Here is a 13,174-nt window from a genome sequence, read left to right as displayed (position 1 = left end):
TTGTTGTTTTGTTTTTGTTGTTAGTTCCTGAATACCTGGTGCACATGAACCGCAATAATCATATGGATATAGAAAAGCAGGGGAAAAACATCTTGGTAGCTTTTTATTGTAAATATCACTCCTACATAAGAATAGCCTTGCCTGATCAAACCAAAGGGTCCTGTTCTTCCTCCCCTCTTGTCCGTCTCCAGCTAAGGCAGGGTCTTCCCTGGCTGGATGTGTGTGTACCATTTTGTGGTTCGCCTCCAGTGGCAAAATGTCTTGGGCCAGCTCTGGAAGGGGTTAAGTGTACAAATTCCTGGATTACACAGACACTCTGATGTGTTGACTCTGCTGGGATAGTGTGATTGTGAGATTAGGTAAGGGGAAAGAAACTGAAGCAAAGACAAATATTCCCGATTTGCATAGATCTAAAAAATGATTAAGAACTTCCTGAATCCGGTTCACTTGTTAAAAAATTGCTCTCCTTGAAATACAGCTGGCCAACCTATAAAGCAGGTCCCATTCCACTCCACAGTACAGAGCAACTTTGGACTTCCACGCCTTCGCTCCTTCTTGCAGAAATGGGAACTTGCACGGCTCTCTGTGCCTTCCTTCTGATTGCCTTCATCCATGGTGAGTTTAGACTGATTCAGTGTTTTGAATAGGGAAAATGAGAATTCAATGACTTTTAATAAATTGACAAGCTTTTTTTTTTTTTACAACATGTACAGCTATCCTTAGCAAGTGTTAAGCACACAGGTTAAAACTTGAAGATGATGTCAGTAATGATTGATTGCCCAAGAAAGTAATTAGGTGTTCATTTTCCCTCTGGATCCTGTGCATGCCTATCTGAAAGGAAGCTCCACAGAGTTCAGCAGTGCAATTGATTGGGGTTGCATCCTGAAAACCTCTTAACTGTTGAATGCTTCTTTCTAACAATGGCAGACCTATTACTCCACTGGTGGGCAACCTACAGTATTTATTTTGTATTTGCTCTACTGGGCTGGTATATTTGCTCTCACCTTTTGAGAGAAAGGTTTCTGAGCCAAACAGCGGCTCATAGCCAAAACAATATACTTTGTTCTTGCTCCTTGGAGGAAATCCAACAAAGGCTGGGCTAGATGCCGTGTGGGATTCATTGGACTTGTGAACCAATAGCTCATAACTGACATTTTTATACCATTTCTCTCCTGTGTGGAGCAATTCCTACAGTGCAAAGATTTTTAGCAGTTTGAAATAGCAGTGACTTAGCACAGGGGCCTTCAGTCTCTTAGCCTACCATCTGCAAGATGGGAAAGGATAATAGCAGACAGTGACCTATATTACAGCATTGCCTCTAGTTCACACACACACTCTCTTCTCCCACCCCCCACCCCCTTGTGCTCAGATACTGTCCCATCCTGATTTGGGAAGTTTGCCATTGTGTCTGAACCAGGGAAATTATGCTTGAAACCTCTCCAAAAGCTGTGGTTTCTGATTATCCTTTGAAGGCAAATTATGATTTGTCTAAAGCAGCAAGGGAAACAACTGGAGCATGAGAGATTTGTAGGCTTAGCACGTTGAAAAGGAAGAATGGGGGAGAGGGGCTGCCATGGGTATGTTTGCAAACCAGGGAAAGTATGAATATTACATGCCCAGCCCAATGCATACACACACACACACACACACACACACACACACACACACACACACACGGCAACCAAGCACATGCAGTGCAATCACACAAATGCACACTCACAGTGCAATCACACAAATGCACACTTGCCCCACCAGCAACGACACATTCCAGACAGGCAAGAGCACTCAGAGGTGGTGCAGGGATGGTCGGGTAAGGGATGGGGTTTGAGGAGCAGAGATTGCCTGGAGAGTCTATAGGACTAGAAAGACAACTGGAGGGCTGTATTTGGTCTCCAGGGCTGAAGTTTCCCATCGCTGGGGTAGAAGATAGCAGTGCCATTTGGTTTATGGCCACCACGTTCATTTACGGCCACCATGTTCATTAGCACCTGTGCCTCTTTGTAAATGAAGAGAATAGGATTCTAGGAGGGTGCAATAGTTTGAAATGCAGGGTGACCAAATCTTTTGACTTAACTTCTTAACTCCATCTTGGTTCCTTCTCTTTGCCTCAGGTACCTGTTCCCAAACATGCCTTTGTGCCCGTGGCTTTTGTGAGACGGGCTGGGTGCAGTATCAAAACGCTTGCTATAAAGCTGTGACAGAACCAATGACCTGGACCGATGCAGAGGCAAGTGATTGATGTGATGTCAAAGGGGACAGAAAATAAACCAGTCACGTGTCCTTGACTAGACCAGATTTGTAGGAGAAGCGGAGGCTGCTCTGTGGAAAAACATATTCCAGAGGTCCTTGCTCTCCTTTTGGGGAAGATAAATAGTGATTACCTAGAAATACAATCGATTTGTCCCCTTTTTATTTTTGGACACACAGTGGAAAATACAAAATTGAGGTCAGATTAAATGCCAACACTTATCTCCTACCAGGCAGACACAACTATCTCCTTCCCCCTTGGCAATATCATCTAGTGGCAATTACTTGTGTCAAAATGATGCAATGCTCTGACCCCCAGCTCTCCTTCGCCTCCCCCCTAAAAGAGGGCAGCCTCTGATGTCTATCAGAGAGCAGGGAAATATGTCACCACGTAGCCAAGCACTGCCACATATTAACAGAAATTAAGCAGGAGCAAAGCAGGTACGATTCTCAGCCGTGGATTTGCTCTGATGCCTCCACCCCACCCCACACTTCTCAATGCATTTCCCCCATTGCTTTCCAAAACACAAAAAGTCAGTTTGTTCTTTCAAAGTTAATTTGTTGCATTAGTGCATTTTAGTCCACTTTAAATGTGCACACCTCAATACAATACAAATCTTTATTACGGTCACAGACCAGCATAAAAGGGTGGGATACAGTCATTTAAAATCTGAAAAACGTTTTGGAAAGCTAAAAGGTATTAAAACAGAAGGTGAATATAAAAGTCTATAAGAATTTAAAAGAAGCTAAAAGAAGGGACAGGAGCACTGGGCGGGTGTGGAAGAGCATAAAGGGTTGATACATAAAAGACTTTAACTATTAATTTACAGAGCACTTTGATATGTTCATTAAATCTGGTTTGTGGCACAGGTCATCCTTCGACGAATTTGGAGTGCTGCTGTGCAGAATCTAGCAACATTGTATGTTGTAGCAGGATTGGTATCTGAGAGCAGCAGGAAGTTATAGAATTGCCCTGTGTGCCCTGGGTACTTATGAATTAGTGGGGAAATCAGGCTACTGTATATACCTCAATTGATGGCAAGCCCTTGAATCCCTGACAGTCTCCGGAGGCAGTCCTAAACACACAAAGAGCACCTCGATGCAGCTATACAAAGTGCAGGATTTCCCCACATGCAAACACAAACACACGCAATCACAACACTCCTGCCTTTAAACCACCCACCCAACTACCCACTAGCTTCTGCTTTGCTGCCAGTTATTTTGCTCTGGGTGGAGCCTCCACTTGATAAACAACAGAGTGCTGAATGATTTGCCCTTCACGAAAGCATCTGATTAAAAGGTGATAGTTGAAACCACGTGAATACATGATGGATCTGCACCAAAGCAGTGAAGGGCAAGCTTTTCTAACATCCATAATTTTTTAGGGTAAAATTAAAAACAGCAAAATGATAAATGGGAAGCATATTTTGATGAGAACAACAACAGTTGCAACCAGAGGAGCTCTATACTTCATTACAACAGTTATACTAATGAAACACTTCATGTTCTACTTCATCAGACTGATCTGAAGTTTTTGTTGCTTCGCCAGGTAACTTAAGAGATCAGTGTGTAGAGATTTCAATATATTAAGTGGCTTATGAATGCCTATAAATAAATAACAAATAAAGTCTCTCTATGTCCAGTTTCAAACTAGAAAGGAAAATCGTCTTGATTTTATAAATAATGGAATTTTTGAGCTTTCTGCGTGCTGAGATACGCAGTTCTTATGGTTGTGGGGAAATGTTTGAAAGTATTTAGACACCAACTGCATTGATTTTCAAACTCTACTTAAGGGGGAGGCGTTGCACAGATACTTGGTTCTTGTGAAACACCTTTTTGTAATTAAGCAAGAAGTGAATTATTTCCCTGTGCATTTCCCCCCAGATGGCTTGCAAGAGATATGACAGGAACTCTCACCTAGCCTCCATCCACAGCCCAGAAGAGAATGACTTCATTTTTCACCTGATGGGCAAGCCACTGGATCACACCAAAGGAAAGGCCTACTGGATTGGTGCTCATGACACTTTCAAGGTACACTATGCTGAGTTAGCCATTCAGAATAGCCAAAAGTTCAGCTTAATTATATATATATTTATATATGCTGTTTGTGATCCACATTGGGAGAGCTTTGCCCCGAAAGGTGGCATATATCCCCCCATTTTTCCATGGCTTTTTATAGGCCTTGTGCAATATGCAATGTGTGTTTCTTTTTTTGGAAGACTTAGCAAGCCTTTCTTCCCGTGAATGTTTTAGCTCGAGATTCTGTTGATCTTTTCTTAGGAAGGAGACTTTGTCTGGACAGATGGTTCCAAATTTGATTACCGGACGTTTCCTCCTTCACAGCCTGATGGACTGGCAGGCGAACACTACTTGGGATCTTGGGTTTTGCAAAATGGTGAGAAACAAACTCCCCTCGCCTGCAAAATGCTTTTTGGGAAGGATCAGGGATTTGCTTAGGCATGTATGTCTGTGTGTATGTGTGTACTCATTACACTGGGAACAAGGGTAATAAATTAGGAAGTAGACCATGGGTGTGTGTGTGTGTGTGTGTGTGTAAGAATCCACAGAAGCTGAGCAGACAAAACATGAGAGGAGAATATTTTGTTGATGACATCGTGAAGATGCCCTATAAAAAGTGAGTGAACTATTCTACAATAAATGTCCAATATGGAAGCAGTCATGATTTCTCAGTAGTATCCTGTGGCTCCTCGGCTAGAAAACATGTGCTTCTTTTAGTGGGGGGGCTCCTGTAAGGGAGTCTCATATTTTAACTGTTTCATGGAAGGCTAGCATGATGCAGCAGTATAATCTGTTGGAACCTGATCAAGTAACTCAGACCTTGGATCCATGCTTTGGAATTGTTAGCAGCACTGACAACATTTGTGACTTGACCGTTCCCCCTTCTCTCTGTCTCTCTCAGGATTTGTGACCTGGAATGACTTTGCTGTTTCCTGGAAATTCTTGTCTGTTTGCAAATACTCCTTGGGAAGTAGGTGAGAACTGGGTTCAATCTCTTTGGAAGTTCAATCTACTCTTACTAGTCCAATGAACTTCTTGGGTTGAGCACAGGGGAGCAAAACAGCTTCTAGCTAAAGTTCCTGCAGGGCTGTTTCTCCACTTAGGACAAGGGTTTCCAAACTGTGTTTCATTCAGGTGGTCCATGGCATGGAACCCACCCTAGAACCTTATGGTGAAGTCAATTAAATTAATCATAACTAGCAAGAGCAATAATTTTGGGGGTTGTTTCTTTGTAAATATGTACAGGCTCTGGTTGCATACCAGGCTAAAGTCTGGTTGTCATGCTGTCATGTTTTGACCATCAGATGTTCTTCTTCCCTAAGCCATGGGTGCTGTGCATAGGAAGGATTCGGAAGCGCAAGCTGATGTGAAATTGCTGGTGTGAAAAAATGCAGAAGGCAGAATCCTGGGATGTTTCTTCTTCCTGTGGCAACCTTTAACTTGCTTCTTTGTTTCTTTGATGAGCATTGCAGCGTTATGCAGCGTCATTTCGAGATCAGAGCCCTGGCCAGGGACTTCCCTACAACAGGGAGAAATTGAGTTGTAATAATTGGAGACCTCTAAGAAGAAGAAAAGGTTGAGATCCAAATGAGCTTTTCCATTTGAGCTGTGATCAGGTACCTGTCAGTGTCCACATTTTGCTGGACTCAAAACTCCTATCATCCTTGATGCCTGCTGACTGAGTCAGATGGGAGCTAAGAGTCCAGTAGAATTTGGCCAGCTACAGGTTGCCCATTGCTGTAGTAGCAGGATCCTCAGTGTTAACATAGCACAACTGTGGGCGATTTGGGTCAGTAGAAGTGTTGCACCCTGTTGACCCTGTCACATACTGTTTTGTTTCTGCTAGTCCAAGAACAATCGGAAAGCACCAAATTTCTTTGTTTACTTTCTGTCTTTTCCTCTTGCCATTTTGAAATGTTCATCTTTCATCCATGTGCTCCCACCAAAACTCAACACTGTATAATGCCTATTCATTAAAGACCAACTCTTTTTAGCACTGCTTTCTCTGAAAAGTTGTTTTCTGTAAATATGAAAGGGGGGGAGAGAAAAGTGGAGTTGAGCAACTTTGGGGGGCAAGCATGGGCGTAGCCAGGGAGGTGCAGGGGGCAGCACCCCCCCCAAATCAAGCAAATAAATAAAAATACTTAACTAACTGACCAACTGCATCACAAATAACTTGGTTCTGCCCCCCCCCCCAAGTATAAAGCCTGTCGTCGTCCCCAATAAATCCTGGCTATGCCCATAGGGGGAAGAGCTCTCATCTGAAAAGCTTAAGGTGAAAATAGTGGATGTTGTAGCCTTTTTAAGGACAAAACTTGGCAAAAGAGGGTAGATCCACTTGCACACAAGATTTGGGTTTACCTGCAGAGTACTGTATATCCATACTGTATCATATTATAGCCTTAGTCCTATGCTATCTGTAGAGCCAATCTGCTTTTTGATTTCTTCACCTTCTATCCAAACTGATGTTCTTCACCACACAACGAACTGAATGATTTTCTCAAAAAGGAGCAGTCCGGTCCGGTGACTGATTTGGTCGGAGTGGGCGAGCAGCAGCAGCTCCGATTAGCTTCCATAAGATCCAACATTCTCTCAGGGGACTTTCGGGAGTCGGTGCTATTTCAGGAAGAGGAGTCCACGAGTGCTCCTCAGATACGCGCAAAGGATCCTGCACGAAGGATCCACAAGATCGCATATCACAGAGATGTGTAATTTTAAGTCTTTGTCCACTGCCAATGAGAATCCAGCCATTTTTCAAACACATGCAACGTTTATGATAAATTTATTTTGTGGGTGTGGGTGAGCGAAACATGACGATCTCTGTAACCATTTTCCTTGAACGAATAATGAATATATTTTGTATGCGCAGCACGGGGAGAAATAAACCTTTTCAGCTGCCTCTCCAGCTTTTCGCCGGAGTAGCTCAGACTCTTTATATCCCCCCCCACCACACGCTAAATAATCCCACCCAGACTGCAGGCGCTGCTAAGGAGCATATGAAACCTTCCATACTACCAAACTGGGCGCCTAGTGTTCTGGATAGCCGAGGGGTTCGGGCGCGGAGCTGCGGAGCCGGAAAGGCGCCTCTGTCGCCGAGTTCGAGCTTCGCTGATGACAGGATGCGGACGCCTGGCTTGACAACAAACCTGTGCAAGCGCCGCACAGCCCAAACTACGGGAGAGATGAACCGCTGCTGCAGTTTCGTCACATTGTACCTTTCATGGCCTCGAAGGGGGCGGGAAAGAACTAAGTGAGCTGGGAACCTTTCCCACCCCCCCGCAAAAAAACCACCACATTAGATCACGCGTAAAAGTGTCCGACCGGCGACGTCCTGCGCAAAGCGAGTGAATTGGCAAAAGCAGGAAAAGCTCATGAATTAGTTCTTTCCTTCAGGGTGACTTGCTCTTTTTCAGCAGAAAGACAACACAACGCGATGGGAAGTTCTCCAAGGGGTACGTCCTCAAAAGTGACTCTGGTGGGACTCGAACCCACAACCTTTGAATCGCTGCGCCACGCTAGAAGTCCAATGCGCTATCCATTGCGCCACAGAGCCGCGGGTCACGCTCTTCCCTCTGGCTCTTAAAAGGAGACTTACGGGTTACTTTAAGGAAACCCAGAACGTTTACATGGGGAGGCAGAAAGCACTTGCTTTGGGTTTGGAATTGCAGCCAAGTCTGGAGTGGCGAGGACTAGAAGGGGAAAAAAGAACCGACATGACTGTTGGGGTTTTTAAAAATGGACTAATAAGAGAAACAAAATGCCTACGCAGGCTTATACAGTATGTCGACTGGATCTCAAGCCCTACGCCTTAGCCATGGTTTTCAGAGTGGCCGAGTGGCTAACTTTTAAGACTCCTCAAAATAAGGTGAATAAGTTCAGTGTTCGAAATACGGGTTACTATGAAAACGTCTTTATTTAACCAAGTTCAGCAGCTATTACCGTAGCCAATGCTGAAACTCTTATGCCCATTTGCCTTAGTGAACCAGGAGCAGCAGCTGCTGCTGCGCTTTCTGCCCTAAGAATCAGGCAGACAGGGGACTATTTCCTGCACCTGTTGATTTATTTATTTAGTGTGTATGCGTGTGTGTGTTCACACCGCTCAAACCCATGGATCCATTTCTCCCTATAATACGCAGCTAGCTGAATGTTTCACTTTGAGCTCCCCCCCCCCCAAATGAAAACTTGGAAAGAGCTTTGCGGTGCCCCCTCGCGGGAAGCGGAGGAAACTTTCTCCGCCTCTTGCCACGAGGAGACCTGAGTTTTCTCGCCGCTTTTGCTCTCTCCTGCCCTCCCGGCCGCGGGATCAGATGCGGGGAGACTTGGAAGGAGAGTTTCCGTCTCCCCGCCCGACCCGAGGCAGCAACAAATGCAAATGAAAGGGGGAAAAAACCTTTCCTCCTAGTAAAAAAGCCTTTCCTGTTCTCGAACTTGCCAGGGGGAGGCGATCATTCCCAGGTTCAGTCCCGGAAATCTCCGGGTAAAAGGATCAGAAAGAAAGCAGGGCGGAAGCCCTCTGGCCCTGACAAAGTAAAAAAAAAGCACCTGCATTGATTCCATCGCAGGCCTTATAACAAGAGAAAAGGAAGCCCAGGGGTCCCTGACTCTGAGATTTACCAGGGCTAAGAAACCTGCCTCCCAGCTTCAGTCTGCGATCCACTGAAGCAGCGAGCCACGTTGTCTCACACCGCGAGAAGCCACTCCAGCAACACGCAGCAAGGAGGATTTTTACTCCACCTCTCCAAGTTTTAACTGAGAACGGGCTGCCTAGGAAGGGCTTCTTCGCCCTCTTTGCCAGGACGCAGACCCCACGGGTCTCTAACCCCGGCCAATTTAGAGGCGCCTCTCGAGCCGCGGAACTAGTCCCGCTGCTGCGGCTGCAACGCACCACTTCCGGTGGGCGGACGACGACTGCGCGGAGGACTAGAAAGAAACACCTATAGGGATCCATCCAGTCAGTTGCCCTGCGGCCTGGTGTGCCTTTTGTAGGGTTTAAATAGAAGCAGTGCTGCTTTTTTCTTCTTTCTTCTTCTTTAAAAATGTTTAGGGGTACTCTCATTTCGACTCAAGAAAATCACGATTTCAATAGTTCTAATCGGGAAAAATAAATACAGTAAATGGATAAAAGTACAAAGATTCACAAAATGCTTAGGGGAGTGCGTCCCCCTATTAAAAAACACTGAATAGAAGATAATAAATACAACAAATAAGGGGAACATTCAAACACGTGGGTTGCTCTTCTGCAACTCTTTAAGTGCAAAAGCAGAAGAAGCAGACCCTGCGTCCTGAGCCCAGACAGCGTCTCCCATTCCCAGAGTGTTGAAACGGGTTGCTTTCAGTCCTTTGCTCACCCCATCACTGGTAATATATCGGAAAATGCCAGCTTCGTCCAAAAAAGGGATGCCCCCCGCCCAGCGCTAGGTTCTCCGGCGCGTGATTGATACTGTGACCCTTCCTTTGCTTTGCCCCTTTTAACTCTTTGTAGGAACCCCCATTCCCAACCCCGGAGCATTTCCAGCCTCGAAGCAGCGGATTTTTAGTGCAAAGCCCGCATGGGGGTTGGAGAGCTAGGGAGTTTCAATGGATTCACCCGTCCCCCGCTGCCAATCGGATATTACCATAAACATGATGCGCAAAATGTCTGGAATCAGCTCGTTCCTTCACTCGAAGATATATAATAACACAACTTAATGCAAAATTCCCCAGTGGGTATTGGGATCTTTGGCAAATTTGTTTTCATCCTCAAAAGAAACCTGTGACTCTGGTGGGACTCGAACCCACAACCTTTGAATCACTTCACTACTCTAGAAGTCCAATGCGCTATCCATTGCGCCACAGAGCCGCGCGTTGTGTTCGCTCCTCTGCCTTGAAGGAGACTTTTATGTTACCTTAACAGTGAACTCCATATGCCGGAAGTTTTCTTAGAGAAATATAAAGCAGTTGCTTTAGGCTGGAAATTGAAGCTCCATCTGGGGCGGAGAGCAAGAAGAAAAAGAGTTAATATGATTGGGGCGGGGGAGTTTAAAGCGGACGAGCAAACAAAAGGTCCTCCTCTACCAGAAGTGGGGTTCGAACCCACGCAGACATTTGTCTATTGGATCTTAAGTCCAACGCCTTAACCACTCGGCCATTCTGGTAATTATGGCCAACTTTAGAAACACCATAGAATAAAGGTGAATAACTTTAGCCTTTTGACGCGCGATACATCTGCCCCCCTGCTGGTCGAAGAGCGTCTCCATTCAACAAGCTGCATCGAGTATTAGCAGAAGTTCAAAATCCATCTCCTAGCTACCCTGCCTGCCAGGATTAGTGCATACGACAGACAGAGTACTACTGGAAGGGGCACGTTTCACACGAACAAATATAAGAAAATTCATTTAGCACTGACAACTGTAGTTGGCTAACTAATAATAAATCTTACACTTTCACCAGACATGAGAAGGGTCTGTCTGGTGGGGCGGGAAACTCAGATATGTTCTGCGGAAACGTCATTATGCTTGTTTCCTTTCATACTGGAACAATAGGAACAAAGTTTGATCTCCCCCCCCCCCTTTTTTTCTTTACGTGTAGATAGATGCGTGCTCTCCGTCCCCACTTGAAACATTAGTGCCATTCTCAAATGAGGCCGCAAGGTGGCAGCACAACGAGCTGCGTCAAAGGCAGGAGCGCGCTGCGGGCGGCGATGCTTCCTAAACAGAACTTTATCAGAAGCTAATACAAAAAAAAACCATGGGGAAGAAAGCAGGTAGGTTTTTCTTTCAACCTCCACCTGAACTAGACTGAAATTCTAGACACACCTACCTAGGAGTAACTACCGCTGAACTCAGTGGGGCTTACTTCTTAATAGACTTGCACAGGTTTTCTTCCAGAATCTTAAAACATACCGATTGCATTGTGCTTAATCTACTTTCAGTTATGTGCTTATATTTATCATGCTCGACTCCATCCTTTCTTCCAAAGAGCAGAAGCCAGATGATAGAGAAGTAACCTATTGTCCTCATTGCCTACCATGCAGTCCTGGTTAATTCAGAAGCAAGCCCCATTGAGTGCAGTGGGATTTATTCCTGTGTAAATGTGCACACATAGGATTGCAACCATGGTTAGCTTTGTTGTTTGCAAGCAGGCATTATAATATGGGGAGAATGCTAAGGTGCAGTGAAGGCACACTGTGAGAAATCATAAATGATTTCAATCTCATGCACAGGGTTCTTCAGCTCCCAGCCTAGCCTACCATACATGGTGGGAGGGTCTAGAGATAATACATAAAAAGCAGGTCTGTAGGCACTAGTCCCATGAGTCTTAAGCCACCCCCATCACTAATGTTCTGTGCTCATTGCAAATGTCAATTCCCCGAATGGCTCCGTCCTAGTCCAGGATTAGTGTGCCTGTTTCTCTTGCAACAGAAAGGTTAGCAAGTTGGATGGAAGTGGGTGGCTGAAAGGAGGTACATGCCACACTTTCACCATGTGATGTGTCGGCTTTCAATTTCCAGTGAAAACAACTTGCTTTGAAAAGTGCAAAAGCTATAGTTCCTGTGAACAGATTCAGAGCTTAAGCTGGGGGCCTGGATAGCTGTCAGGCCTCTTCCTCCAATACGGATCAAGCCGTATCTTTAAGATCTTTCGGGGTGAGGGGAGACCATCCTGACTGTTAAATGACCAGAGCAGTGTATATTCATTTGGTGAGAGTGCAGAAACAGGCCTTCTTGATGATAGACCCCACCTTCTGCAAAGCTCCTCAATCATTAGTGATGCAGACAGGAAAGATATTTGAAGAAACTTTTAAAAAATTGTTACCCAAGTTTAATTTTTATTTTCTGTTTTGTACACTGCTTACCCAACAGCTTTGCTATTTATACCATTTTTAGAAAATTACTTTGTACTCATTTTTATGTAAACCACTTTTTACTTTATTAAGCAGTATAAAATGTTAATAAACATATAGGTGGTACTGGCAAAGCACTGGCTGTTCTCTACCCTTCCAAAGAGGGTAAATCTCTTCAGGTAGCAGGACAGAAATGGGGTAGCCAGTTTGCAACCTAGAGAAAACCTCTCATTACCGGTATTAATCAGCCATCCAGTGGAAAAGGAGAAAGCAGTCTCGGCTTTCTATTTTTCAAGCCAGCCACTCTGCACTTGGCTGGAGCAAACAGGACTGTTTTTGGCCCCAAAGATGGAAGAGGCCATAGATATGGGGCCAAAGAAATAAATTGGACTCTATAAAATATTATACACAAGGAACCCTGATCAGCTCCCCGGACAAGATATTAGGCACTGGAAGTATATAAAGTAGGGGTGGGGAATCTCTTTCAGTCTGGGGACCGTGTTCTCTTCCGGGCAAACTTATAGAGGCCACACTAACATAGCCTTCTCTATCCAAGGCAAGTAAGAGACACCATCCAAGTTCGAGGACCGATTTCAGCTGGGCAAAAAACACTCAAGTTGTGAAGGTAAGGGAGTAGTGTGGACTGGGGAAGAGCGCTAGGGAAGAAGGGGAGTCCTGAGGCCAGTGACAAAGGCCTGATGTCCCACATCTCTGAGCTAGAAGACACCCCATTTGCCATCCCTGTCATGCCATGGAATCAGTCACAACTGAAACAAGCGCTGCAAGCTTGCTTTCTAGGTATACTCAGTTTAAAAGCCTGCTTTACCCTTATGAATATTTCTCCAGTCTAGAGTCCTAGCCTAGGGAAACATAAATGGTGAACATCTCCAGTATTTTCTCCACAGTAGCTGATACTGACACACACCACTGGGACTGAAGGAATCCCAAGTCAAGTGAGATTGTTGGCAGGGTTCAACATTTAGCAGAAAGCAGGCGCTGTCTAGCTTCAGTAAGCAAACAAGGATTTTCTTGCCCCTGCAAGAAACAAGACAGTGTGCCTGGTGAACCTTAAGAGATTTCAGAAGAG

The 13,174-nt window shown here is 45.0% G+C and overlaps 1 protein-coding gene and 3 non-coding genes across 5 annotated transcripts; 1 reads left to right on the top strand and 3 right to left on the bottom strand.

Moving 5' to 3' along the window:
- Nucleotides 1-464: 464 nt before the first annotated feature.
- LOC118089587 (C-type lectin BjL-like) lies at nt 465-6,280 on the top strand. Of its 2 annotated transcripts, none has more exons than XM_035124383.2 (6): nt 465-615; nt 2,112-2,227; nt 4,132-4,278; nt 4,528-4,642; nt 5,168-5,240; nt 5,589-6,280. In XM_035124383.2, the coding sequence occupies exons 1-6, from the start codon at nt 564-566 to the stop codon at nt 5,605-5,607; spliced, it is 522 nt and encodes a 173-aa protein (XP_034980274.2). In that variant the 5' UTR covers nt 465-563; the 3' UTR covers nt 5,608-6,280. The 2 variants fall into 2 exon arrangements, with proteins under 2 accessions (XP_034980274.2, XP_034980273.2); XM_035124382.2 differs by having other exon boundaries at nt 5,571-6,280.
- A 1,453-nt stretch (nt 6,281-7,733) lies between these two features.
- TRNAR-UCU (transfer RNA arginine (anticodon UCU)) lies at nt 7,734-7,819 on the bottom strand. Its single transcript is given in 2 exon segments — nt 7,734-7,769; nt 7,783-7,819. It is a non-coding gene; the product is annotated as a tRNA-Arg (tRNA).
- Nucleotides 7,820-10,019: 2,200 nt separating this feature from the next.
- TRNAR-UCU (transfer RNA arginine (anticodon UCU)) lies at nt 10,020-10,105 on the bottom strand. Its single transcript is given in 2 exon segments — nt 10,020-10,055; nt 10,069-10,105. It is a non-coding gene; the product is annotated as a tRNA-Arg (tRNA).
- A 212-nt stretch (nt 10,106-10,317) lies between these two features.
- On the bottom strand, nt 10,318-10,400 carry TRNAL-UAA (transfer RNA leucine (anticodon UAA)). The gene has a single exon. It is a non-coding gene; the product is annotated as a tRNA-Leu (tRNA).
- Between the last annotated feature and the right edge of the window lie 2,774 nt (nt 10,401-13,174).

This window comes from Zootoca vivipara, chromosome 1, assembly GCF_963506605.1.
Source record: "Zootoca vivipara chromosome 1, rZooViv1.1, whole genome shotgun sequence".
In the NCBI taxonomy this organism is placed as follows: domain Eukaryota; kingdom Metazoa; phylum Chordata; class Lepidosauria; order Squamata; family Lacertidae; genus Zootoca; species Zootoca vivipara.
Note: the sequence above shows the minus strand (reverse complement) of the source record. Positions and strands in the feature narration are given on the sequence as shown.

What these genes read in the sequence shown, in the direction of transcription:
- LOC118089587 (XM_035124382.2), top strand. Translation starts at nt 564, where the DNA reads ATGGGAACTTGCACGGCTCTCTGTGCCTTCCTTCTGATTGCCTTCATC. An exon ending in TGACCTGGACCGATGCAGAG is followed by an intron (nt 2,228 to 4,131) that starts GCAAGTGATTGA and finishes ATTTCCCCCCAG; the next exon opens with ATGGCTTGCAAGAGATATGA. An exon ending in AAATACTCCTTGGGAAGTAG is followed by an intron (nt 5,241 to 5,570) that starts GTGAGAACTGGG and finishes TTTGACCATCAG; the next exon opens with ATGTTCTTCTTCCCTAAGCC.